The sequence below is a fragment of the Lipomyces tetrasporus genome (genome assembly GCF_029532465.1).
Source record: "Lipomyces tetrasporus strain NRRL Y-64009 chromosome Unknown POJ06scaffold_4, whole genome shotgun sequence".
Lineage (NCBI taxonomy): Eukaryota > Fungi > Ascomycota > Lipomycetes > Lipomycetales > Lipomycetaceae > Lipomyces > Lipomyces tetrasporus.
This window is the reverse complement of record NW_026611599.1, coordinates 1,530,298-1,554,839: the sequence shown is the minus strand read 5'-3', so window position 1 is coordinate 1,554,839 and position 24,542 is coordinate 1,530,298. Positions and strand designations below refer to the sequence as shown.

At 49.1% G+C, this 24,542-nt stretch overlaps 14 protein-coding genes across 14 annotated transcripts; 7 read left to right on the top strand and 7 right to left on the bottom strand.

Moving 5' to 3' along the window:
- The first annotated feature begins 58 nt into the window (after positions 1–58).
- Positions 59–847, top strand: POJ06DRAFT_251606 (uncharacterized protein). Its single transcript, XM_056187418.1, has one exon. The coding sequence runs from the start codon at positions 191–193 to the stop codon at positions 833–835; it is 645 nt and encodes a 214-aa protein (XP_056044912.1). The 5' UTR covers positions 59–190; the 3' UTR covers positions 836–847.
- A 1,254-nt stretch (positions 848–2,101) lies between these two features.
- Positions 2,102–3,522, top strand: POJ06DRAFT_251603 (uncharacterized protein). Its single transcript, XM_056187417.1, has one exon. It carries the CDS (start codon positions 2,398–2,400, stop codon positions 3,094–3,096), a length of 699 nt encoding a protein of 232 aa, XP_056044911.1. The 5' UTR covers positions 2,102–2,397; the 3' UTR covers positions 3,097–3,522.
- Positions 3,523–4,388: 866 nt separating this feature from the next.
- POJ06DRAFT_251598 (uncharacterized protein) lies at positions 4,389–4,886 on the bottom strand (the record flags this gene model as incomplete). The annotated part of the gene is made up of 1 exon (XM_056187416.1): positions 4,389–4,886. A coding segment is annotated over exon 1 (251 nt), but the record flags the coding sequence as incomplete, so codon positions are not given.
- Positions 4,887–5,087: 201 nt separating this feature from the next.
- On the top strand, positions 5,088–6,457 carry POJ06DRAFT_251590 (recf/recn/smc domain-containing protein). The gene is made up of 5 exons (XM_056187415.1): positions 5,088–5,144; positions 5,187–5,340; positions 5,426–6,056; positions 6,094–6,355; positions 6,381–6,457. The coding sequence occupies exons 2-5, from the start codon at positions 5,309–5,311 to the stop codon at positions 6,392–6,394; spliced, it is 939 nt and encodes a 312-aa protein (XP_056044909.1). The 5' UTR covers positions 5,088–5,144; positions 5,187–5,308; the 3' UTR covers positions 6,395–6,457.
- Positions 6,424–6,689, top strand: POJ06DRAFT_251587 (uncharacterized protein; the record flags this gene model as incomplete). Its single annotated transcript, XM_056187414.1, has 1 exon — positions 6,424–6,689. A coding segment is annotated over one exon (266 nt), but the record flags the coding sequence as incomplete, so codon positions are not given.
- Positions 6,690–6,693: 4 nt separating this feature from the next.
- POJ06DRAFT_97386 (uncharacterized protein) lies at positions 6,694–9,341 on the bottom strand. Its single transcript, XM_056191837.1, has one exon. The coding sequence runs from the start codon at positions 8,943–8,945 to the stop codon at positions 7,026–7,028; it is 1,920 nt and encodes a 639-aa protein (XP_056044907.1). The 5' UTR covers positions 8,946–9,341; the 3' UTR covers positions 6,694–7,025.
- A 164-nt stretch (positions 9,342–9,505) lies between these two features.
- POJ06DRAFT_237580 (pyridoxal phosphate-dependent transferase) lies at positions 9,506–10,765 on the top strand (the record flags this gene model as incomplete). The annotated part of the gene is made up of 3 exons (XM_056185958.1): positions 9,506–9,545; positions 9,625–9,975; positions 10,029–10,765. 3 exons carry the CDS (start codon positions 9,506–9,508, stop codon positions 10,763–10,765), a joined length of 1,128 nt encoding a protein of 375 aa, XP_056044906.1.
- Positions 10,766–10,918: 153 nt separating this feature from the next.
- POJ06DRAFT_251583 (galactosyl transferase GMA12/MNN10 family-domain-containing protein) lies at positions 10,919–12,763 on the bottom strand. The gene is made up of 4 exons (XM_056187413.1): positions 12,072–12,763; positions 11,965–12,014; positions 11,516–11,905; positions 10,919–11,456 (listed from the first exon to the last, which is right to left on the bottom strand). Exons 1-4 carry the CDS (start codon positions 12,394–12,396, stop codon positions 11,196–11,198), a joined length of 1,026 nt encoding a protein of 341 aa, XP_056044905.1. The 5' UTR covers positions 12,397–12,763; the 3' UTR covers positions 10,919–11,195.
- A 73-nt stretch (positions 12,764–12,836) lies between these two features.
- POJ06DRAFT_221874 (uncharacterized protein) lies at positions 12,837–15,453 on the bottom strand. Its single transcript, XM_056185633.1, has 2 exons — positions 15,073–15,453; positions 12,837–15,013 (listed from the first exon to the last, which is right to left on the bottom strand). Exons 1-2 carry the CDS (start codon positions 15,274–15,276, stop codon positions 13,214–13,216), a joined length of 2,004 nt encoding a protein of 667 aa, XP_056044904.1. The 5' UTR covers positions 15,277–15,453; the 3' UTR covers positions 12,837–13,213.
- Positions 15,454–15,666: 213 nt separating this feature from the next.
- Positions 15,667–16,816, bottom strand: POJ06DRAFT_251580 (phosphoribosyltransferase-like protein). The gene is made up of 2 exons (XM_056187412.1): positions 16,343–16,816; positions 15,667–16,222 (listed from the first exon to the last, which is right to left on the bottom strand). The coding sequence occupies exons 1-2, from the start codon at positions 16,652–16,654 to the stop codon at positions 15,863–15,865; spliced, it is 672 nt and encodes a 223-aa protein (XP_056044903.1). The 5' UTR covers positions 16,655–16,816; the 3' UTR covers positions 15,667–15,862.
- A 600-nt stretch (positions 16,817–17,416) lies between these two features.
- Positions 17,417–18,576, top strand: POJ06DRAFT_97258 (glycolipid transfer protein domain-containing protein). Its single transcript, XM_056191835.1, has 5 exons — positions 17,417–17,729; positions 17,811–17,869; positions 17,942–18,060; positions 18,126–18,258; positions 18,315–18,576. Exons 1-5 carry the CDS (start codon positions 17,609–17,611, stop codon positions 18,477–18,479), a joined length of 597 nt encoding a protein of 198 aa, XP_056044902.1. The 5' UTR covers positions 17,417–17,608; the 3' UTR covers positions 18,480–18,576.
- A 19-nt stretch (positions 18,577–18,595) lies between these two features.
- POJ06DRAFT_97311 (C3HC zinc finger-like-domain-containing protein) lies at positions 18,596–20,132 on the bottom strand. The gene is made up of 2 exons (XM_056191836.1): positions 19,398–20,132; positions 18,596–19,343 (listed from the first exon to the last, which is right to left on the bottom strand). The coding sequence occupies exons 1-2, from the start codon at positions 20,089–20,091 to the stop codon at positions 18,712–18,714; spliced, it is 1,326 nt and encodes a 441-aa protein (XP_056044901.1). The 5' UTR covers positions 20,092–20,132; the 3' UTR covers positions 18,596–18,711.
- A 60-nt stretch (positions 20,133–20,192) lies between these two features.
- On the top strand, positions 20,193–21,581 carry POJ06DRAFT_251569 (uncharacterized protein). Its single transcript, XM_056187411.1, has 4 exons — positions 20,193–20,512; positions 20,577–20,822; positions 20,877–21,076; positions 21,130–21,581. The coding sequence occupies exons 1-4, from the start codon at positions 20,383–20,385 to the stop codon at positions 21,571–21,573; spliced, it is 1,020 nt and encodes a 339-aa protein (XP_056044900.1). The 5' UTR covers positions 20,193–20,382; the 3' UTR covers positions 21,574–21,581.
- POJ06DRAFT_221863 (ribosomal protein L6, alpha-beta domain-containing protein) lies at positions 21,582–22,494 on the bottom strand. Its single transcript, XM_056185632.1, has 2 exons — positions 21,790–22,494; positions 21,582–21,730 (listed from the first exon to the last, which is right to left on the bottom strand). The coding sequence occupies exons 1-2, from the start codon at positions 22,399–22,401 to the stop codon at positions 21,677–21,679; spliced, it is 666 nt and encodes a 221-aa protein (XP_056044899.1). The 5' UTR covers positions 22,402–22,494; the 3' UTR covers positions 21,582–21,676.
- Between the last annotated feature and the right edge of the window lie 2,048 nt (positions 22,495–24,542).

Genomic DNA, 24,542 nt, shown 5'->3' with positions numbered 1-24,542 from the left:
ACATGGACGGTATTGTGCGTTTTGGAGTTTAATAACCGCTGAAGTGACTTTGGAAAATGTCGTACGTTGCTAGATATCGCGCGACCTAACCAGGGGATACCTTCTGTTGAGGGTGTAAAATTTCCCATATATCTTTTGTGTACATATCATATACTTTAGAATTTGTGACTGCAACATCTGTACAATTGCAATGGCTGAGGAATCCATAGTCCAGGAGTCGGCAGATAACAACCTATTTGACTTCGGATTGGAGCCACTACCTACACCACCCACGACATCTTCCGTTCTCGCCTTAGTCTCTGAGATTATAGACTCTGTCCCAGATTCGTGGAAATTGAGCAAGTCGAGCCCGAACTACTCAACAGCGGTCTATCATAAGGTCCTTGGGACCGAGCCATGGTTTGTTCGGCGGTCAGTACACAGCCATCCATTTGAGTGGTTTAAACGAGCCTTGTACCACGATCACTTTGAGAATGTGGTGAAATACTATGACGTTGTGAAATCTGCTTCATTGAAGGAAGAGCGAGAGGCGTGGAGGGGGTACACGTTAAAATATAAGTTGCCGTCACCATTCGCAGACCGTGACATTGCAGAATGGCTGCTCACTCATATTCCGGAGGACAACGAACACGAGTTTATCATTGTTGCAGTGCCGGCAGATATTCCATTACCCGAGGACGCTATCACAAGGGGCGTTTATTCTTTTTTTCATAGAGTAAGGAAGACGGAAAACAACGATGTCGAGTGGATCATTGGCCAAACGGTGAGATTCGAATCTGTAATGGCACGTTGGCAAAGAAAGAGTGTACTAATGAGGTCGTGCAGAGCGATATGAAGGGAAATTTGCCACGATGGGTACAAAACATGTCTATAGCTGGCATTTTGGTGAATGACGTGCAGTCTTTCGTTGACTGGATGGATGAAAATTATGGAAGCCAGAAAGGCTCTGAAGAGGACGACGATGATTTTCAGGATGCTGAATGATTATAGACGAGCCGGAATAGATTATAGACAAGCAACTTGATTGTAGCCTAAGATAGAACGGAGAGATTGGGCGTGAGCGACGAAGATGACGATAAGGTGGCAAGAATGAGCACATTGGGCTTAGATTGGTGGTGATGGACTGCATGCAGTCATCGACTTCTTGGTCGAAATTGATGAGCACAATGAAAGGGGCCAGATACCAGCAATTGGGCGGGCGGACAAGGCATATGATCGGATCAAGATATTAGACATACAATGTCATAATGCGCCCGCAGGGGACAAACGAGAAACCGTTTACAGCTACATTGGTTCTATGAGAGTGGAACCATATTATTGCGCATTATTCGCAAAAGTGAAGCTCTAACTGTAGAAAGATTTTGTCACGCTGGTTCGTCGTTAGTTTCCTATCTTCCTACCGAGCATTCAAGAGCCGCCGTAATATGTTACCCTCACACCTACCTTTGGCATTCAGTTTGAGCTGCCATGAGAGTGCATCTCACTGCCGCTGATCACGCAGATCGCCTCTCGTGTCCTTACTTCTCCTATCACACCATGACTTGGATGTGACGGCTAAGATCAGGCGTTATACGTCATCCACGCTCAGGGTAGTAGTGATAATCCAGAGTGAACGAGCACCGCTTGATTACTCGTGTCAGACATGAACAGGCAAGCTATGGCAGATCCAGCACGGATCCAGGGCGAGAGTCGCTATCAGCGGCTATCCGATGAAGGGTCTGATACGATTCATTCTGGCCCTTTGTGCGCTTGGCGTTTACCTGGAAAGACGGACAACAGACGGACGCGGCTACCCATTACGCGCAGGCGTGTGTAAGCCGTGATTGACTCGGGTTATCGCGTGCGGGACAAGTGTGCGTTGCGATAAGATGTCGCCAGTTCCTAAAACGGGAGCAGGTTGCCGCAGCCAACACAGCCGTCTTCGTCCCGTTCCTGCACAATTAGCGTGCGGCGGTGCACTTGCAGCCGCATCCGGTCACCGCCCGGCGCATGGACCACCGAGAGAGGCCAAATCGGGACGGTTGGGAGTTCGCTGGCGAACAGCAGCCGGCCCGCCGCTCACCGAACAGCAAGGTTGTTGACTCTTCCCCGGCCCGGTCCCCCAGCCAACAAATACTCTGCCGGTCCCACTTCTCCCTCCCCTCCTCCGGCTTCTCTCCTTCTTCTCCCCCTGCGCTTCTCATATATCGTCTTTCTCTTGTCCACCAAATCCAGTGTTCAATCCATCAAGACTTGAGAGAGCGAGAACCGCCGATTGTACTGTATCTTTTGTCCAATCTACCTCGTTTGTATATATTTATAGCCGTCACGGTTGGTCGTCCCTGTCTTCTTGCGCCCCTGTACACGCCTCGCCAGTTGTAGGTTGTGTCATATTACTTGTCGCGTCTGGTATTCGCAATGTCAAGTCTGTTCCGTCGCTTGCTCTATCCCTACGCCGCAACGTCTGTTCCAGTTGGACGCGACGTTGAGAGTCCGGGCCCTCAGAATGCTGATGGTGCCGACGGTGCCGAAATCCCGTCAGAGAACTGGACCGACTGGGACGCGACACTTGCGGAATATGAAATAATCACACCTTGCGACGCGGATATTCTCACTCAGCCGGGCACGAATCTTACCATTGACCTTCACCACACCATCGCGCCCGTGGATGTGGATATGTGGGAATCCGAGTCAATTTCGGCAGGGACGTCGTCAACATCGTGCAAGGCTTCTTCGCCGGCAACATCCAGCCAGGAGGACTACCTTGATCTGCACGTTCGTCCTCTCACCTACGTCGAGGCCTTTCTCAACGGTCTTCCATCCAGCGAGCGCCACCTTCGCCTGGGTGCGCGTCAGGGCCAGTCCGGCGCAGCCGAACTTACACGTCCGACGACTCCGCAATCTGCGAAACGACTGATCGGAACGCGTGACTTGAAGTCTCGCAAGTTCGAGACAAAGATGTTCAACCTGGGATCTGGCGCTTGGCACATGGCAATGCCGCCCGAAGACGACGAAGATCGTTACTTGTTCACGGACCGCAAGGTTTGCAGAAGCCGCCAACGCGAGAAGTCATTGGTCATGGACAAGCGTGCTAGGTTGCGCGCTCTGATGGTTTAAATTGGCTCATTTCTTGTCATAGATTCGTAAACAACATGGCGCGGCTTGACACTGGATTCGCCGAGGGCACGGGGCGGTCATCCTTTTTGTTTTCGTGATTTGTATTACTACCGTCGTATTGTGTTTTTGCTAGATATATGGGCGGGATAATCGGATAAGGCGTGATTAGCGGTTCTGTGGGTTTTTTTTGTATTATGCGCTAGGTTGCGCTGGTGTCCATATTTGGCGGGAACAGTTATTGGGAGCGTTACGGTCCAGTGGTTTTCGTTTGTGTTTGTTTTGTTGTTTGCCAGTTGTGAGCACCTCCGGTGTTTCGTGTCATTGCCATTGACGCTCATCATTTGCAGTCCGTCGTGAAGGCTGTAGCCGGGGTGCTCTGATCAGCTGCTAATTTTAATCATTGTGAATAGTTTATTAACTTTCGTGACTTGTCAATAGATTCCATATCATGTATTACAATTCAATACCCGAACTACAGCAATACCGAAACTCCTTCCCAATGCTGTACTGTACAATCCATCGTTGGCGCGATGGTGACAACCCATTCCCACGCCAACAAATACTTAAAAAACCGCCAGTCCATCGCTACATATAACTGTCTTGCCTCGTAGACCGCAAGCCCTCGATAAGTTGCCAGAATTCCTTTGTCAGTACGGCCTACATTGGATAGATAGACTGTCGCCACAACAGCAGGTGTAGATGACTTCGACGACGCGGTGTACCTCATGGGCGAAGTAATGGTTGCGACCTAGAGAAAAATCTCGGCGTTACTGCTGAACGAGGATATCCTGGCCAGTCATTTCGGCGCCATTTTGACACCGAAAGGATCATCTCATGACGGCGACGGTCTCTGTGACGTTCGTTTCAGCAATAGTTGTTCACTCCGTCCGGCCTGGGAAAATAACGTAATTTGAACTATTCCGTACGCTCTCATGGCGATTATACATTGGTCGTGTGTGTACTACTTATAGAGGCACTAATATAACACGCACTTGTCGACACAGAAGTTTTGGCCACAGTAGGAATTTTTCCCTAACAGCGTCGCTGTGGCCATTTGACTGGATAATCTTCCGTTCAACAATTGGTGACCTCACCTCACACAAAGGATTTCAGGGGCATATTCATGCCTGGTATGTGCATGTATGTGTGAGCTCACGTGCGGACGAAGTTTCGATGAAAGTTACTAAATAAAGGGTGCGTTCGAGACTTCCGACGGATGCAGGGTTAGGTCTAAGCGGGCACTGGCTACTTTGTTATCGCATCAAGTTAATCGTATCTGTGAAACTAGAATATTCGCACTAGTCGTATTCGAAAGGTTTAGTGAATCTGCACCGTCAGCATCCTCGTCCACCTCTTCGACTTCCTCGTCGTCAGAGTCGCTAATGTCGACCATCTCGCTGACATTGGCCGGATCAGCAAGATTATCGCTCAAATGGGTTATCCATTCTTCGAATTCATCATTCGCGTTTCCTTTAACGTTTCCAGTACCCACCGGGAATGCTCGCGGAGCCCCTAATTTCCGTAGATATTTGTCGACCAGCATCGCTTGGTAACAGTATGATAGAATTATAGAAATCGGATAACTATGACAAACCGGCGATTTTGAGTCTATCAAATTGCGAAGGATTAGCTCAGCCTCAATTGATGGTGGGCAGCACAAGCGGAGATAACTGTAATCAGATAATGCGTGCAATTCCTGAACAAATATATGACATCTGAAATTTAGTATGCATGACGACCAGAAAATATATTTTTCAGTAACTTACCGTGGAAAAGTCAAGATATCGGCCTACAAGTGGTTGGCGACTGAAGTGCCCACCTATGGCTGGCTGGATGTTTTGCGTCGTAGGCGCGTGATTACACGAACTTGAAGAAGTAGCAGTCTTAGCTTGCACTCTAAATCATCCTAATGATAAAGTAGTGATCTTCTTAAAGTAGTGATCTTCTTAACAGATACTATATTTGGGCTGCGATTCACGCCTGTAGAGATCATCATCGAATATAGGTAGATAGAAAACGCTGAGTGACACGAGCCCAGCAGTAAAAAATCACTCGCGAAAAACCTGCATCATATTTCCGGTACCTGTGCCTCTCATATAATTATAAATATCCCCTTCTGTCCCCTTTGCCTCTGCTGCATTCGCCGCTGAACGGCAACTATATACACATCTCCCTGCTCGCACCACTACTGTCTTCTTTGTGACAGCTTGACATGGAAACCGCTAGCGGAATGGGTAAGTTGAAGTATCCGGACCACTGATTTAGCATTCAAATAACTGACTTGCTTGTATAGATAAGCCTCAAGCTCCTCCTTGCCCTTGCGTTGCAGCGGCGAACAGAATACTCCGAATATGAAAATTGTTCCCAAGCCATTTTGGAATGAAGATTCCGCTCGAATCAGTCGCACACTGTGGCTGCCTTCTCTTAATCTGATCGAACGCGAATGGACTGGCGAACTTGTAACTGAAGGCTGGGGAACCTGTAAACGGTCTGCATCCGACCAGCCAATCACTGATTGTCTATCGGCATCAACTGCGGAATGCGCGACAGTCGATAAGAAAGAAAGAGCAGCAAAACGCAGAAAGAGAGAGGAAGAACAAACAGAGAAACAACAAGCAGAGAAGGTCAGACGTTTCAGGCTATATCCAACCACAGAGCAGAAAGCGATCCTTCGAAACTGGTTCGGCACGGCACGCTGGACATACAACCGATGTTTGGATGCCGTGGAAAAGAAGGAGGTTGCAAAAAACAAGAAGGACCTACGAGCGGCGTTCCTTAACAAGGATGCAATTGACAACATGGGCAAGCCGTGGGTGTTGGAAACCCCATACGACATTAGGAACGCCGCCATGCAAGACCTTCTCAATGCATATGATTCCGCACATGCCAGGTACACAAATGACAAGAAGGTGTTCAAGATTAAGCACCGATCTCGCAGAAAGTCTCGCCAGGAGAGCATTGTGATACATCATAAACAAACACTGGTCCAGAGTGAAGGGGAAGTACGCGTTTCTTCGCAAAATGAAAAGCGCTGAACCACTCCCACACGACCTGAATTACGACAGCAGGCTTGTCTACCAAAGGACTACCGGTCACTACTACCTTTGCGTACCAATGCCTTTGCGGGTTCACGACGGGCCGTCTTCTGGTCGATTAATATCTCTGGACCCAGGCGTGCGAACATTCTTGACAGGCTATAGCCCGGACGGCGAAGCGATCGAGCTCGGCAAAAATGACATTGGCCATATCTATAGGCTTTGTCACTGGCTGGACGAGCTGCACAGCAAATATTCCGTGAAAGACATTTCCCGTGCAAAGAGGTGGCGCATGAAAAAAGCTGCAGGGAAATTAAGACGTCGGATACAAAACTTGGTCAGCGATATGCACTGTCGCATTGCAAAGTATTTGTGCACAACATTCAACCTTGTCATCCTACCAAGCTTCCCAGTTCAACAAATGGTGATGCGCAAGGGCGGACAGCGGCGGATCAGGTCAAAGACGGCACGAGCTATGGCCACTTGGTCGCATTACAGATTCCAACAACGGCTTCTCGACAAAGCGCGAGAATATAAATCGTGCAAAGTCGTTTTGGTACACCAGTAAGACATGCGGAAGATGCGGAAAACACAACGACGTTGGGGGTAGTAAAAAATACTCTTGCAAAGAATGTCGCTTCGAGTGCGACCGCGATGTCAATGGTGCGCGGAATATTCTGGTGCGTTGCATGACAGTAGATCGGACAGTAGACAAATATCTACACAGGAACGACGATGATCGTGTGGATGGTCTACATCCTGTGCAGCAACCTGCACTTTAAGAGCCGCCACACTGTGGCGCGCGTTGAGGCTCGCTCCTTCTCGGTCTTCCGAGTTGCGTGACTCTTGTCAAAAACGAGTGTACAATCCATATTACTACATTGTCTCAGCTGTCTAAGTCGGGACCTCTTCACCGACCTCAATGACGGTCCTGCCAACACCATCAATCCACCGTACATTAGTCAACGTCCGACGATCACTCATTGCAAACAGAAATACCCATATATGTACAACAGCTCCGCCGAAACAATACACCCGGACAATTTCGCCATTCCCATTCTCGTTTGCACCTTCAACTACGGCCCCAATCCACCCTAATCGTCCTGCTCGGATAGCCTGGGTGATGTTGTCCCAGAACTTCATTTTCTCGTTCGTCGGCCAGGTCGAAACATCGACACGCCAGTATCCTCGTTCCAGTTTTTCTGGTGGCCATTGATTCTCGCCCAGCTTCCGGCTACCATCTATACATCCGTCGCGTTCGTCAGGCAGAAATCGTACGCATCGGGCACGCGGCGTGTAATAATCCTTTTTCCTGAAGGCGATATGCATCTGCTTCTTCAAAGTTCTGGTAACAATTTTGATTTTCGCTCTCGGCGAACACCTTGGCTCGGTTCGCGACGACAAGAACGCTCCCCCTGAAGATCTCAGATTATGGTCCTCACTTGCGTCACTGCCATTATCCGTAGAACTCGAGTCAGGCGGGTAATAGACCGCATGTGGGTGGTCCTTTCCCAGCATCTGCGCTAAGGAAAGAGTCGCGCCGAAGAGTGGCATGCGGGTTGGAATTCGGTCTGGCGATGTGAATGACGATAGTTGCGACGATGATCTGCATGCTTGTACTGGTGTCCGAGGCGGAGCAAGGTTTGAGGGGGACAAATTTTGAGGATGACTTTGGTGATGCGTCAATGGTGGTGATGACGCAGGGGCAACGCACGGTTTGCCCGCCAGTGCCAGTGAAGAATATTTGGGTGGTGGATTCCAGAAACGGAAACTGTGGCTTAGGTCGATATCATGGAGAACCAGCTCATTGTTGTCGAATGGTTGTATATCTGGTTCGCCAGTTGCCGTAGTAGACACTGGACCCCTGCGAGTTTGTGTCGAAGACGATGCATCATGTTGTTCGACACGCGAACTGGCCAAATTGCACAGAGCTAGGGCATCAGTCGTATCCTCTTCGTACATCTCTTCATGTCCAAATGCAACTGAGCCTGGACAAGAGTCTGGAATTACTGAATCGCTATGCAATGTTCGTATGAGCTCGCTGTAGTCCATTTTGGGTGATATCTCAGATCCCGATGACCGAGCCGACATCGGTTCAACTAGTGTATGCTCCTTGACGTGGCCAATGCCGTCTAACCGCCTTCTTTCTGGTTCGCCTTCATAAACCTGACTATCGGTTTTCTCCGAGGCGTCAGAGTAACCAATACTTTTGTCAGCCGGCAATTCAAACCCGCGTACGTCAACGTGAAATTTATGCACAAAATGTCGACGGCAAGGTACGAAGCTAGCTGCAGCGGCAGCTAACTTCACATATCGGTCCTGAGTTGTCGCAACAGCTGAAACTTCCGATAGTCCCGATATTGTGGATAAAAAATCCCTTTTGTCACCGTCGCCAGAGCCTGCAGCGTTCGATGAGCGATTCAAATTGCTGTAGTTTCCACTATTTCCTGAGTCAACCGACGTACTAGTTGTAGAATGGGACAATGAGGAGCGATCACCGTGGACCTGGCTCAACAGGAATTGATCTTCCCGTATGCGATCCAGGAGATGCTCGCGACTCAGCTCATCGCGTGCGGTGTCTCGGTCGGCGTCTGACTCCACAGAGTCTTCCCCACAAACACTTGAATTAAACTCACTTGAAGAATCTTCAACAAGTCGAGCATTGTGATAGTAATAATCGCCCAGTCGCCTTCGTTTCCCCAGAATCGATGTTGGATTATGCGATGCATTACTTTGTGGTGTACCCCGAGGTACATGCGACGATACCTGCGACTGTGAATGTGACGCGGACGCAGAGACATGGAGAATCTCCATTTCTACCCCATTGTTGTCGTTGATCTACAGGGCTGGCACTCTTTGTCGTCGCGAACAACCGACGCGTGCGAATGGAGGTTCAAACCGAGTGTAATTCGATGCTGCTTGCACGCAACACGTCTTGAGTATGACCAGGGTTTCCAAGCCGTGAGCTTCACCTGCGCCATAATAATGTCTTGCGGAACTTTGCTTCAGTGACTCTAATTTGGTGGTTTGGCCACAGAGATTTCAAAGCCTAGAAAACTGAGCTGTGACCGATGAGCCGCCGGCACCTTGCCGTTTCGCTGTGAACGCTAATTCCGACTTTTCTGCTTACTGCACAGGTTTTCCGTTGTTCGTTTCTCTTTCTTCCGAAAGGTTCTTGCACGCTATAAATGCCAACTTGCAGGCCTCAGCAGGTCTTTGCCGGAATTTCCAGGTCAAGTGGTTTCAATCGAACGTCATTTACCTCTATCTCCACCCGAGCAAAATTCGTTACCTCTATCTCCACGCGAGCAAAATTCGAGTCCGGTCTTGTTCCGCAGCAATATTATAGATCACTTTCGAGCAGCCCAATCGCCATGACTGAATACGAGAGTATCGCGGCTACTGATTTTAAAAGTACGTCATTATTTAGTGGGCTTATTTGTTTTATGTGACACCGCCTAGGGAATCATTGTCGATGACTAACTTTAAGCAGGCGACACGGTCACTACGCCAACACCCTCCATGCTGCAAGCAATGCTAACGGCAACCCATGGTGACGATGTCTACAAGGAAGACAAGACAACCAATGATCTCCAAGCGCGTGTGGCTGAGATGTGCGGCAAACCTGCCGGCTTGTTCGTCGTGTCAGGCACGATGGGCAACCAGATCTGTTTGCGCGCTCATTTACATCAGCCTCCGTACTCTATTTTGTGCGATTATCGTGCTCATGTGTACACTCATGAGGCTGGCGGTCTTGCGATGTTGTCGCAGGCAATGGTCACGCCTGTGCACCCCCGAAACAAGATCTATCTTACGGCTGAAGACGTCGAAGATTACTTGATATGTAAGTGTTCTTTCAAGCAACTGGACGACTAGCGTCTGCTGACCAGTAGACAGTGGGCGACGATATCCACACTGCACCGACCCGCGTTATTTCATTAGAAAACACACTCGGCGGCATAATCATGCCCATCGAAGAAATTGCAAAAATCTCTGCGCTTGCCCGGCGGCACGGCATTAAGATCCACCTCGACGGCGCCCGTCTCTGGAACGCGGCAGCCGAAACCGGGATTCCTTTGTCCGAATACGGCCAGTACTTCGATACGATGTCGCTCTGTATCTCAAAGGGTCTCGGCGCACCGGTCGGCACGGTTATCGTTGGCGAGCCTGACGTTCTCCAGACTGCGAACTGGTTTAGAAAGCAGGCGGGTGGTGGCATACGGCAGGCTGGTTTGCTTGCTGCCGCAGCTGACGTCGCGATCACGGAAATTTTCCCCAAATTGAAGCAGACGCACGAGGTCACGAAGAAGCTGGCGTCCGAGCTCGAGGAAATGGGTCTCACGTTCCAGATCCCGGTGCAGACGAACTTCATTTTCTTGGATTTGGTGAAATCGGGCATCGATCCTGCAGTTTTGATTGAGGAAGGCAATAAGCTTGGCATTACGATCGCCGGCGCAAGAATCGCAATTCATCACCAGATTTCGCCCGGCGCTATTGAGAAGCTCAAGTTAGCGGTCAAGAAGTCGTTGGAGATTTCGAAGCATCGCCAGGAAAATGGTGGCACCAATGGCGTGAAGCGCCCCGAGGGTTCGTTGGCGTACGGAGTTTACGACAAAATTGTGATCGACCACTAAATGCACTACAATATGCATCTCATTTGGATAGACTTTGGCAATGGCAGCAATAGAGAGTTGATGATAGAGAAATGTACAGTTAGTTGACTTGGACGTCATTTTGTAAATTAATGTAATGATAGAGATGGTTTGTTTTGAGATCTAATTATCACAAGGCCAGTTCTACAAGTACCCGCATAACGACAAGTGAATAACAAGAAATTAAAAACAAGAGAATACCAATGCATACTAGATGCAAACTATTTACCAATCAACGTCGGACAAAATATTGTACATAGCCCATATCAGCAGACGACGAACAAGCACTCTTGCCTTGTCAGTTGGTCTCCCGTTTGATACTTCCCTGGTGGAAAGTAAGTCGTTCGTTCGTTTTGTATGTAAAATCGGCTTTATTCCCGTCTAATAATTTTCGCGCTCTAAATGCGTCCGCCTATTTCGAAAAGGGCCACCACCGTGAATTTTGCTGTAAAGATGCCGACAACTTTTGGAAATGCTCCATCTCGCCAAAACAATCTCGACCCCACTCGCAGCCAGCCATATTGACGACAAAGTCGTGGTCGTGTTGGCTGTAAAAAATCCGTTTGTCCCCACGCTGCTCGGCGCAGGCACCCTCTGGAAAAGCGTTTATTAATCGTTGGGGAATGAACGCCGTGCCACTTCGAATCCATGCTTGGTTGGAATACATATGTTCCTTGATACGTGTTAATCGAAGACTTCGACAATGCATGATTCACTACGAAACGAACTTACCAATGCATCTTGCTCTTTGTGCTCCCATTGCATATGTCGTTGCTCGTAGAAAACCGGATCCCACCAGATATCCAGCAAGAAATCTGTCCACTCGCTCCTCCGGATCAAGAAGCTGCCGAGATTAAATCCGCCGCAGTCTTGGGGCACAATGAGATTGATTTGGTGGGTGTTATCCACAAACGGAATTTCCAACGGCAAGTTGAGAGGATTGTAGTCTGCCAAACTCCTGTACGTGTTATTGTCAATCCGGTTGAACACCTGCTTCTCTAGCGATATTGAGGGCTCCATGATGTACGTGTGGAGGTCAAGCCACCAGAACCATTCAGCCTTTGGATATTGTTTCATTGTTTGGCGGATCACGTCGACCTTCTCCCAAGATTCTCGCCATTCCTATCAGGATTGTTAGCAAATCATTTGAGCCGAATAAATTACCAAGAGTAAAAGCATACGTGAGCGTATCGTTTCTTGATCGACATGTCCTGTATAGCCAAATGGTACCCTATACAAATTCATTATTGTCCGCACCAGGCCTGTCACCACAACAACAAAAACGTACCATGCCGGTCTGCATATGCCTTCTTATTCGCAATACTTGTCCGCTCAACCGCCCACTCTTTCGGACCCTTCCACTGCATGACTCCACCGCCCTGATTGACCGCCAAGATGATCACAAATTTACTAGATCCCCATCGCAATCGGGGGAAAAATGGCACACCGCTCTCTGAAAATATTAAAAACCACGACACGATGAGAAGCAATATAATTAAAACGCGGCGACGTAGTAGAACTTGTCGTAGACGAGTCGGCAATCGTCGTAGGCGATTCAGCATGCGCGACGTTCGCGATGCGGGTGAGAATAAACGGTCGTCTTTATCCTTCATTTTGGGGTCCGTTTTGTTGTTGTAGGTTATGAGGGTAGAAAAAATTCGTATCTACCACCCTAATACCCGTTCAAAGATGGACCCGTTACGGAAGTCGCGGATGGTGAGCAATCGTAGTTTTCGTGGTGAAGGACGAAAACGCCGGTGGACCAACTTTACTGTTGCTGCGTGACAATATATGGTCGCTTGCGCGACAAGCAGATAGGTGTACCAAGTGCGATATGATGCGACGCCTTCTCTAACCACGTACCGTATAGAAACCCCAAAAAATAGCCGATATAGATCACTTGCCGATGTATGTGCGAGAGAGTGTCTGGCCAACAACGCGTTGATGAATTAAGGCGTGGCGTTGTGTCGTCGAGGGCCATCAAGAAGCGCGATGGGTCAACCCAAACACAGAGTTATTGTAAAAGCTAAACTCCTGCCTAGTTGGACCTGGCCCCAGCGCTCTTGTTCCCAGATCCCCATCCTTATTTTTGGTTCTGCGGCAGGCTCTGTCTCGTCCGGTCCCCTGTGCGAAACCGAAAAAAATACTACGAGACGATGAATAATCTGGATAGGCAGGCTTGAAATAGGAAGCGTGTCCGTTACTAAACAGGCAATTTTAGCATTTCGAGCTGATGCAATGATTCTTTTAGGCTGTTTTGTGGACGTCAATTTTTATGGCATGTTTCGCAATCCTGGAGCTGACGGCACAAACCTATTATACAAACTGTAATAACAATGTCATCAAATACACATACGCCCCAAACCTATCTGAATGCACCATTTAATGACCGTATGATTTTGCCTCTCTGTTTGTATCAAATATCACTACTTAAAACGCATCTTTGAATACGGTGGGATCGACACCATTGACAACTTTATCAGCCAAGTCTCTCCTATCCATTGCCAAAAACACACGTCGAAGTGTATCATACAGGTTCGTACTCTGATTAGCCAGTACGTCGTCTTCACCAAACTCGGCTTGGCCGCTGGGAACGCGGTGCATATCTAGTGCGCCGAGAAGATGCTGTGCGGCTTCCTTATAGCATCCGATATTGATACATGAGACGCCCAAGTTGTATCGTGCGCGAACAAACGACGGTCGCAGCTCCAGAGCTTTGTAGTAAGCTTCAATGGCTTCCTCCGAGCGATGTGAGTTGGCCAATGTGGCACCAAGTCGATTCCACAAGAGGGGATCGTCCGGTCTGACGCTTAACGCGGTATTGAAACAATCCACGGCCTTATCATATTCTTCATTGCCGTAAAACAAGACACCGAGGCCAACTTGCACGTCGCCGTCCATCGACATGCCCTCTGGCGACAACTGTGCAGCTCGGAGGAATAACTCAGTAACTCTGTCGTGCAAGTGGAACCTATCAACGTCAGAAAGCTGAGGCGGCTGGCCCCTGGCTTGTGCGACAATATCGGGGTACTTTGTAGCGATCCACCTTTCTAGAGTGGCATAAGCAGCATTCTCATATCCTTCATTTATATAAGAGACCGCCAGGTTCATGAGAGCAGCCTGGTTGTTAGGATCAAGCTGTACTGCACGCTCCAGAGCTCTGATCGCTGGATCTTCTTTCTCATTCTGTGCTTGCACAGCACCGAGTAAAGCCCATGCCTCAACATGCTTCGGATTCTTCTGGACAGCAGCTTCAAACGCAAGAGCAGCCTCGCTCAAGTTGCCTCCAGTCTCCATGAGCCTAACACCTTCAGCAAAAGGGTCAGACATGTCAGGGTCCATATATCTGTTCTCTAATTCGTATTGATAATTGCCAGCTTCAGATCGAAGAGTTGCATACTCCTCAAAGTCTCTGTCCCACGGCATCTTCAGTTCGCCATCAATGTCCTCAACAGTAAATGGATTCCTCCGGTCAAGATCTGACGCATCTAAGAACCGATCTCCGCCAAACAAATTCTCGTATGTGAGATCGATATTGTTCGGGTTGCCGACCTCTTGGGCCGTCCCGTTGTGCATTTGCTGCTCCTGGATACCGCGCCAAATATTTTCAAAGTCACCATGATATGTCTCGTCCAATGTCTCTCCAGTATAACTCTCCTGCAGTACGCGTTCTAAATCGTACAGTTCGTGCGAAACCGTATCCTCAGTAGTGGTATCTGCTGCGTGTTCGGCTTCGAAGCTCTTGAACTGCTCTTCCCAATCCGCAGAATCAAGCTCCACTACTCGTCCTTTTCCTTTACCCAGTGAGACATTAGCTGCAGATTCGAATCCATCTGCAGAAGACATGAATGTCCGACCGTACATCATGCCGGAGTTATATCCCGTCATAGGCATCGTGCCAATTCCGTAACCCATTCGCGGCTGAGCATATGTTGGCATAGCCGAACTGGAAGCAGAACTTGGTGTCGCGTAGTCCGCCCCCCATTCGCTTACCCTCGATGTTTGCGGTCCAATGAACTGAGGTGCCCGAAATTCTTGCGCCCAGACGTCTTCGGCTATAGGCCGCTGCTGGAAAGTCGGAGCCGGCGACCCGCGGGACTGTGTTGCTTGAGACAATGGTGGTGGACTGCCGATATTCATTACTTCTCGTCGCATGGCGTCAAACGCGAAAGCGTCCTGTGGGGCTGGAGAGGCCGACTTTGAATGCGACGACATAAATCGCTCCATCATCTACTCTGCAATTAGCTATCTGGTCGTTCTCAGGAGTGCAACATAACATTATAGCCTACGTCGCGATCATTGGTACTAATTGGTTGGCCGTGTGACAGACGCATACTCGCTCCGGGAGCACTTGACGATGCGCCGTCGGAACCCGACGGTCCGCCGAATCTGTCGCGCTGGAGGGACTGATCTTGCCCAATATGCTTAGTAAATTGAGAAAGCGGGTTCCGGCCGACGGCGCAGTCGGCCGCTGAGGATCCCATGAACGACATTTCTTATGTATGCCTTGATGTACGTGTTCAAGATATGCGCTTGTGCCTGTATGATTGGAATGAGCAAGTTAAGTAGATCGTGGACCCGTCGACGTCGACTGGCAATTATTGTGACAAAGGAGGGGCCGACGACAGCTTATGACAACGGAGCATGCAGAAGCGGGGATGCCACAGTTGTTGAAGGGGGGGTTCACGGTTCAAGTCAGGGTTTGCTTGGTCAGGCGCTCGGGGAGCGATAATCGCTGGATACTGTGGGGATCCTACGTCATCGCTAATCCGTGACCTGCGGTGGAATACCGAGGCAAGACTCTGCGTAACCCGGCTTTTAGCACGTGAGGTTTGGCGTGACCTGACTTACGGATCTCCGACTTCTACGGTGGAAGATGTTACTCAATCTGGCGTGTTAGTTCGATTAATTATAATGCATACACGAATTAACTATAATAATGCATAGACAGCCTTAGCTCACCAAATCCCGGTAGCATAGCCATTTAAGTGTACATGACATCCATAACGAATAAACCGCAAATACTATCGAGATCTGCTTGCAAATGCGACCCTGTTACAGCGACTTCCCCAATTGCCATCACTCAGCCAGTGGCTTTGCCTTGTACTTCGATCTGTAATCCTCAATCTTCTTGATATCTTCCTCTGGCAACTTGCCCTTCGCAAACTGAACAATATCTTCAAGGGTGATAATGCTATGAATAGGGACGCGGTATTCCCTCCTAACCTGCGCGATCATTGAGTGCTCGTAATCAACCATGCGCTCCTGACGATCGAGAATAAGCGCGACACCAGCAAGGATGCCACCCTCGGCATTGATGATAGCCATGGATTCCCGGATTGCGGTGCCGGCGGTCATGACGTCGTCGAGGATCAAGACACGTTTGCCCTTCAAGGAACCACCGACGGTGGTGCCGCCCTCGCCGTGGTCTTTCTTCTCCTATGTACAATATCAATATCATTCCGGCCTTAGACACGTCACACAGTTTGGTCCACGGTCTGTTTTCGACCATTCCTGTGCGGCAGGCAGACAGGAAATAGTGCACGTGCACAATCTCACCTTGCGATTGTACGCATACTCCATCTTCCCGAACCTGGCGGGATCTTTCTCGGCGAGTTTCACGATCGTGACAGCAGCAAGCGGAATACCCTTATACGCGGGTCCAAAAATGATATCAAACTCGAGATCAGGAGCGTCGATAATGGTCTGCGCGTAAGAATCCGCAACCGCAGCTAACACGGCGCCGCCACAGAAAAAGCCGGAGTTGAAGAAATACGGCGACTTGCGGCCTGACTTGAGAGTGAAGTCACCGAACGTGAGGATTTTGTTCTCATAAGAGAGCTGGATGAGTCGAGCTTGGTGGTCCTTCATTGTGCAGATGTGTGTAAGGGAGTGGATACGATAAGGTTGCTAAGTTGATAGCGATTAATCAAAAAAAAATGAGCAGCTAAAACTTGTAACTTTTTATTGCAAACAATTGCTAAACTAGGATACAGTGTACACAAGACAAACTGCTTCCCTTTTGTTTTGCAATATCTTGAAAACAAAAGGAGAGAGAGGAAAGAAAGAGAGGAAGAAAGAGGGAAAAAGGCAAGAGGGGATTGCGGAAAAATATATAGCGGGCTGCGAATGCCAAACGCACAGACACCGGTCAAAACGCGTCTGGGACGATTGCGAAAAAGGTTGTGCCGCGCCGCAAGCTCGCCGCAGCTTTGTTTGCTAAGTCTCGTGCTCGGTGTCCAGTAAGGAGATGGCTCCGTAGTATAGCTTTGTTGAGTTGCCATAGTCAATTCTTCGACGAGGGACCGGGACCACCAGGCACCAGTTAAACAAGCTGCTCACCGCATAGGAAATACGAGAAGCAATGATCAATGTAATATAGATAATGTGGCCCGCTGGTCCGCCGCTGAACTCGTCGTACCCCCGGAATGGGATCCACATTCTGCAGCCAAAGAATATCTATCATGGTCATATTCCTCCGGTCGATATCAGATGTAAGTACCATTACTTGTGACTCCAATTTGTTGGTCACAGCAATATATAACGCGACACAAAAGATCAGGGATTGGTTACCCTGGGCAGGGATCCTGGAAATGGTAAGGTTATATACCGCGCCCCACGAGTGAGGCGCGACTGCGCTCGTGGTTTAATTAGCAACCGAGTTTGCCTCCTTCGGTAATCCAGTATACAGGCAAGGGGCACTCCTAGACATAAGTAACAACATCGCATTTTCAATTACTCTCAATCTCCGGCATTCGTTTTTTCGTCCCATTTCAAAGGGATATATTTAGAACCATAGAATTCACATAAAGGGCAATAATCAAGATGGCCACTCCCACTTTCTTCGTGACAATGAAGCGATCATTCGCCGACGTGCCAGTCGACGCCGGCAAGGTCAGCACGACTGAGTTTCTCGAGGCAGCCGAGTCTCTTGTTTCTCTTTTTGGTGTGTGTTTGTTATACTACTGGAGAATTGCTCGTTGGTGATGTGAATTGGCGAGAATTGACCGCTAACAGTACGCTGTAGATCTCCTTGGATCGGCTGCATTTACTGTGGTCCAGAAGGATATGAACGGAAATATTAAGGTTAGATCAAGATTTCGAGGTTTACAAATTTGTAGGAATGACGAAAAATTGTAATTGACACTATCAATGAAGAAAATCAGAGAGAGGCAACTCGCCAACGCCGCGATTTCGTCAACCTTGCAAGATATCGTCTTGTCAGAGAAAGTCGAGAAGAACAGGACCGCGACTCAAGGATTACTATGGTTGACTCGGTATGTTGACTGCATCTGGCGGGGGAGAGTTGAACCGGAGATCAGGTTGCTGACCCGAGGAAAAGAGGGCTACAGTTCACGGCTGTCGCACTTCGAAAGAACGTCGAGTCGACCGAGGAATTGAACGAGAGTTTTACAAAGGCATACGGCGAGACGCTGATCAAGTATCACAGCATGGTTATTCGACCGGTGTTCAAGGTATGTCTTATCATTCAATGGTTTTCATTATCGCATGTTTACTAACCATATCGAAGCTGGCAATGAAAGCTTGCCCATACCGAAAAGATTTCTACGCCAAGCTCGGGGACAATCAGGAGGCGGTTAAGCAGGAGTTGACGACCTGGGTGGCTGCCTTAGAGGAGATTGTTAAGGTTATCCAGGACTTTTACGAGTGTGGCAATTATGGAAAGGGGCTGTAAACCAAGCGGCCAGGGTGCAATTGATTTGCCGGGGATAGAAAATTGAGGAATCTTTTTTGTGTACTGTATAAATCTAATCATCATTAGAGGAAACTCGGGCGAATGTTCGGTCGTCATGGATATGAATGTTCGTGTGCTGAATCAAATTATAGATGTAATGTTTACTCCACCTTCAGATATGCCAATCCCATGCGATGCACCAGCAAATCTGCAATGCCTGTAATGATGATGTCTATCGTACAATACTGCTAGTCCCAGGGATGCTTTTCCTTGGTTTCTTCGGCCGGTATATATACATCTCTCTCAGACGTTCAATCCTCAATTTCCTCTCCTTGTCAAGCTGCTTCTCGCTGTCCTCGTCTACTATCTCAATACCTGGGGTCAAAGGCATTGGACTGTCAACAGACTCAGCAGTTTCATCCGATACTGACGCCACCGGTTGATTATTCATGCTCGTACTACTCTTCAAAATCGCCAGTAATAGTTTCCACCCTGGATCAGGTCCACCGAGAGCAGTAGCCCAGGGGCAATAGCCTACATGTGCCTTGACCGCATCAAATGGTGTAGTCCCTTCCGGTGTGTAGGTTTTGAAACATTGTGAGCACTTCACCGTGGTGTCTGCGGATTCCCAGCCCGCGAGCGCTAACACAAACGCTCGCTCGAATTTCTTGTGCTCGGAGGCTGCTGGAGATTCAAGACCAAACTCATTCCTGTGCTTTGCCAGGACATTCTCGTCGACAGCGCAAGGTGTAACGACTTCGATTGTTGCGAGGAATGGCGCAAGTAGGAGATGTTGCAATCTATTCGCAAAATCTTTCTGCGACGACTCGAGGTCCAGCGATAACGACAAACTGTACAACTTATCTGTTATTATGGAATTGAGTAACTATTCCAGTAAAACGAACGTCATCAACCTACCATCGCACCCTCGTTTTCGCCAAAGGCATGTTTCCGCGTGCGTTGTCTTGATCGTCCTGCTTGCATCCAGTAATCCCCTAGCATCTACCAACCTTAGCATGTCCCACCTGTCGTCATATTCATCAAAATATATCAACTTACCAGGAATATGGCTTTCTATAACCTCCCCAAACGAGCGCGACGCGCCGCATAATTCGCATTTCACGATAGTCCTCCCGGTCAGATCATCTCTGGCACACGTCCACCCACATCGTGACCATAATAGTGGTGATGTTACGCTCTTCGTCGGATCGTAATTCCAGGAACATTCGGGCAGCGAGAAGGTTGAGAGGCGTTTGAGCAATTTGTCTCTACTCCACGGAGCGTACATAGGCTGTGCGTCTGTCGTTGGTGTTCCGATTTGGGAAAGATTGCCCGATATTGGTTTCGCTGGTGTTAAGGTCCCCAGTTTGCCGCTTTTCTTCAACTTCTCGATACGGCGCCGTCGGAACCGTTTTGCCGGAGACGAATATATTCCCGGCGACGCGGTGAGTGAGCGGAGTGGTGTTCGCGACGATATAGGAGTGGATGCTTTAGACCGTGTAGACGATTGGGCGAACGGATTGATGCGACTCAATAAGTCATTAATCTTTTGTTTGGAAATGTCTACCGCCCGAAGAGGAGGAATATCTGCCGTAGGGATTGTAGAAGACATTGTCAACTGTGGGCTAAAATGCGATTAGCTTGATGGTTGCATTAGGCGCCGGGTTTGTAGAGTTCCATGCGGCGCCGGTTCATAGCCTGTAAATATCAACAGCAACTCGGAGTAACGCTTACTACGTCTGTGGTTAACCTACGCAATACCATAAGCCACACTGTGGAACATAGCGTCAATTGAAATATTACCAGTTTATTCAGCAGAGTCTTTCGATCTTTTCCGGTGCCGAGCAACCGACTCTCCCACAGCCAACAATTAAATCTATATAGCTATAATCTCGACCGAGCGATGTCACTGTACGCACTAGAAAGACGTATAGCCGAATTGGCAGTTGAACGCGCCTGCAGATTGACCAGCATAGTGTCAGAGTCCCAACAAACCGGCAGCGTTTCCAAGAGCGATCACTCGCCGGTCACGGGTGAGTCTGGCAGCGGCACGATGTCGCTCCAAGACGTGGAGAGTAGACTAACAGATTTATCTAGTTGCCGATTTTGGCGCCCAGGCGGTGATAATCGGAGCACTGCGAAAGGTATTCCCCGAGGATCCTGTCGTCGGTGAAGAAGACTCGTCTATCTTACGCAATGACGACGGGTTACGCGAACGGGTGTGGAAGTTAGTTGTGGAGGCGTCTGGGGACGGCAATCAGGATGAGATTGCGCAAATTGAGAGTGAGGAGCAGATGTTGGATTATATCGACTGGGGACGTTTCGAAGGGGGCAAAGTTAAGCGTATGTGGTTTATTCGGCACGGGGCGTGGACTGGATGGCTAATGCCTTGTACAGGAATGTGGGCCCTTGACCCGGTTGATGGGACGAAGGGTTTTTTGCGAGGCGGCCAGTTTGCAGTCTGCCTGGCGTTGATTGTGGATTCTAAGGTCGTCGTAGGTGTGATTGGTTGCCCTAATTTATTGGTGGATCCAGCGGACGGGTCGTCTGGCAAGGGTATGCTAATGTCGGCTGTCGTTGGCGAGGGTGCTTTCTCGGCATGTGTTTGTTGTTTCTGGTCCGGGAGGTGGGTTTGCTAATATTATTGTAGCGCCCACTTGCATCACCAGTTGACTCGGCCAGGCCCATTAAGATGAGCTCGCTCACCGACATCACGACGGCGTCGTTTTGCGAGAGTGTCGAAGCAGGCCACAGCGCGCACGATCAGCAGGCTAAGATCGCCCAATTGCTGGGCATAACCAAGCCGTCTGTCCGTATGGACTCACAAGCTAAGTATGCGAGCATTGCCCGTGGCGACGGCGATATCTACCTACGTTTACCAGTGAGTGCTACATATGAAGAAAAGATTTGGGACCACGCGTCTGGAAATCTGTTGGTTACCGAGGCCGGCGGCATTGTGACGGATATGTACGGCAAGCCACTAGACTTCTCACAGGGCCGCACCTTGAAGCAAAACAAAGGCATCGTGGCGGCGTCGAAAGTCATCCAGCCTAACGTTCTCGAAGTCGTTCAGAAGGTCTTGCAGGAGAGCTAAGCTGATTTTGTCTGTATCATAGATAATGCATTATTTACAAATGCATGGTTTGCATTCAACCAAATATATTGTACAACAATAGAAAATGCGTATATACGCACGCCTATTTGACTTTCTTGTCCTTCATCTTGATGGTCTCGCTGTTCACGAAGATACCCTATATAGCGTGTGTGAGCAAGAAGACTGTGACATCAATCAGTGGTGTAGTGTACGTACCTTTCCTTTGTATGGTTCAGGAGGTCTCAGTGCCCGAATGTTCGCTGCAAACTGCTTAACGGCCTGTTTGTCTATACCCTCAAGAACAAGTCTGGTAGGCTGGGGACTGAGCGCGGTAATGCCTTCGGGAATATCAAAGACTGTCGTTCCGGTCTGGCCGACCTTGACGCTGACCTGGCGTCCGCCGGGCAGCAGCTCCGCGCGATAACCGGTGCCGACAAACTGCAGAATAACGATATGACCTTCCGACACACCGGTGACTTGATTGTTTATTAGTGACCGTAGAGTGCCCCACATCTGTCGCTGAATTTTGACTTCGGCATCAGCGACCTTGACTTCGAGTTTCTTGCCGTTGTCCACAAGGTCTAGTCGCGCGTATGACGGAACATTAACTTGCAGCGTTCCCTTCGGACCATTGACGATGAGAGGCGTCATACCGCGCTCCTCATCTCTGTTGTGTACGTCGAGCATGAGCTGGACGTTGTCGGGAATGAACACAGGGGCGGATCCGATATGGCTGAGCGCCGACAGGGAAGAGCGAAATCCCCGGCGACCAATTGCATATTGCCGTATACAGACGGTTCGTGACGACAACAGACTTATTCGTGCCATTGAGATGTGTAAGTGAGAAGATGTGTGCTAATATACATTTGTCGACTAGTCCTCAGTCGGTCGGTTCAACAAGAAAAATCGTTGTTAGACCTAACCCTAGGCCGAATACGGGACGTAGTTTGCAACGCTGGTGTATGCGGGTTTAGAAGCCTAGCCGAACGTAAATGACAAAGACTGGGTTGTCCTCTCATCTTTTTGAACGCGAAAGCTACCGACCAAATATATCAATCTCAAAACCCATCTGATAACGGACTTCAAGCCTATGCATGCATGAGTTGCCCGGCACAGCTTGCATACACCGGTGCAGGTCTTCTCTAATCCACCCAGACCACCGTTCAATAAGACAGCAATCGACACAGTCGGTTCATGCTGTCCGGCAACGTGGTACCTAGACAAGCTTCATCTTATGGTTATAGACTGCCGGCACCTCGCGAACATGAAAACTTGTGGAATCGACACATGAGTTCGTAGATGAGATAACCTGCGAGCCGACTGGCGGCGGGAGAAACTGCTATGGATTCAATTCTTGCATTATACTTGGAAGCCGGAGACGGCAGCTACGCTGACCGAGAGCTCTATGTGACAGATTATACGCTGGAGGTCTATTCCAGGGAGTGATCTCTAAATTTGAGGGCGTCCGAAGGTGGAGGTCTGTAATAGTTTTCGGCATGGAGAAAGCCTTTGAGCTGACATGACATAGCGTCCCCATCGCAGACGTAGTAGACGACTCGCGGCACCAGACGCTTTATTTATCTACGTAAGATGTGATGTGAGCGAAAAGCTATGCGAAAGAGACATAAGCATTCGCTGATAACTAAGCTGAATGGCATGCGGCGGAAGTCGGCCGCCATTCGGAGTGACTCTAGCCACGCCTTTCCACTATACAGGATGTACAAAGCGGTGCCTTTATCCCGAATATTATGGGCAGTCTTCTGCTTTGGAAACCGGCATGATCGATTATAGCCTGCTGTCGATGACAGGCTTGGCAAACCCATATCAGGCTAGTGAGCAGCCGGTCACTATATGTTTGCTCCTTATGAATGAATCACCGACGTTCCAGATGCCCGAAGTAACTGGCATGAAGGGGTTGGAACTATCAACTATCGGGATGAATTTAACCGCTTTGATGATGCGCTAGCAACAAATTTTTGAAGTTGCATGATCCCCCAGGCAATATGGAGCACGGTGGTCACTGTTGGTTTGGAGAAATTACAGCTTGCGCTCTAGACGTCTACCGGTACTATCCTGATTTCTGACTCGGCTTGCTTTGATACGCCGCATAGCACGTGATTATTGCTCGGTTGCTCACGATGCATGCCATAGGACTGGATGAAGTGCAATAAGCCCCCTGAGGAAATGAGTTCTGGGGACGTTATTGATCTTCAGGTAAGTGATATAATACGCCTGGAGCATGCATCACGTCTCTCGGTAGTTGGCGACGAACTTGTTTCGCTTCAACTCGAGCGTCGTGATTTACTGTTTTACTCCAATGTGGCTATTGAGGCAGAGGCAGATTATCGCTTTTATAAATACGCGCAACGGATGGCCATATCCGTGATGCTAGCCGCTTGCAGGCGAAGTGATGTGAAGACCTCGATAGAATGGGCTTTCCAGGTACTTCATTGTTGCCATCGCATATTGTCCGCGTTAGTGCCTGGCTCTGGCTGAGCGAGTTCTGGATAGGTCGTATGGCTTGGCCATTCGTTGGCGGACCGACCAGGAGTCTGTATTTATGAAATACTACCTTTCGTGCATCCGCAGCAGCCACATCAGTATCGAAACGCGTTAAGGAGCATTCGCTTCACTTGTAGTCCTCGTTGGATATTAAAATTGCAATAATACAATTGGCCATTAGAGTGGAGTTGTTTGCCAGCAGGTACTTCCTGTCGATCTCGCCGGCTGGCGCCCAAATAAAGACCCCGCGTTATGCCTAGATGAGTCTATCCGATCTTGTCAAAGAGAAAGCACAAGCAATTCGTGTACTGCTCGTGCTCACCAACGCCGCTCAGTTCTCGAGAGAAGTAATGACGAGGGCGGTGGCCGAAAGTTTCTTACAATACGACCAACCCGAAGTTGTGAAGGCAATACGGGGAAGATGAACCGTGCGGCGCAGTGCTCACGTGTCAGATATGCAGAATCTG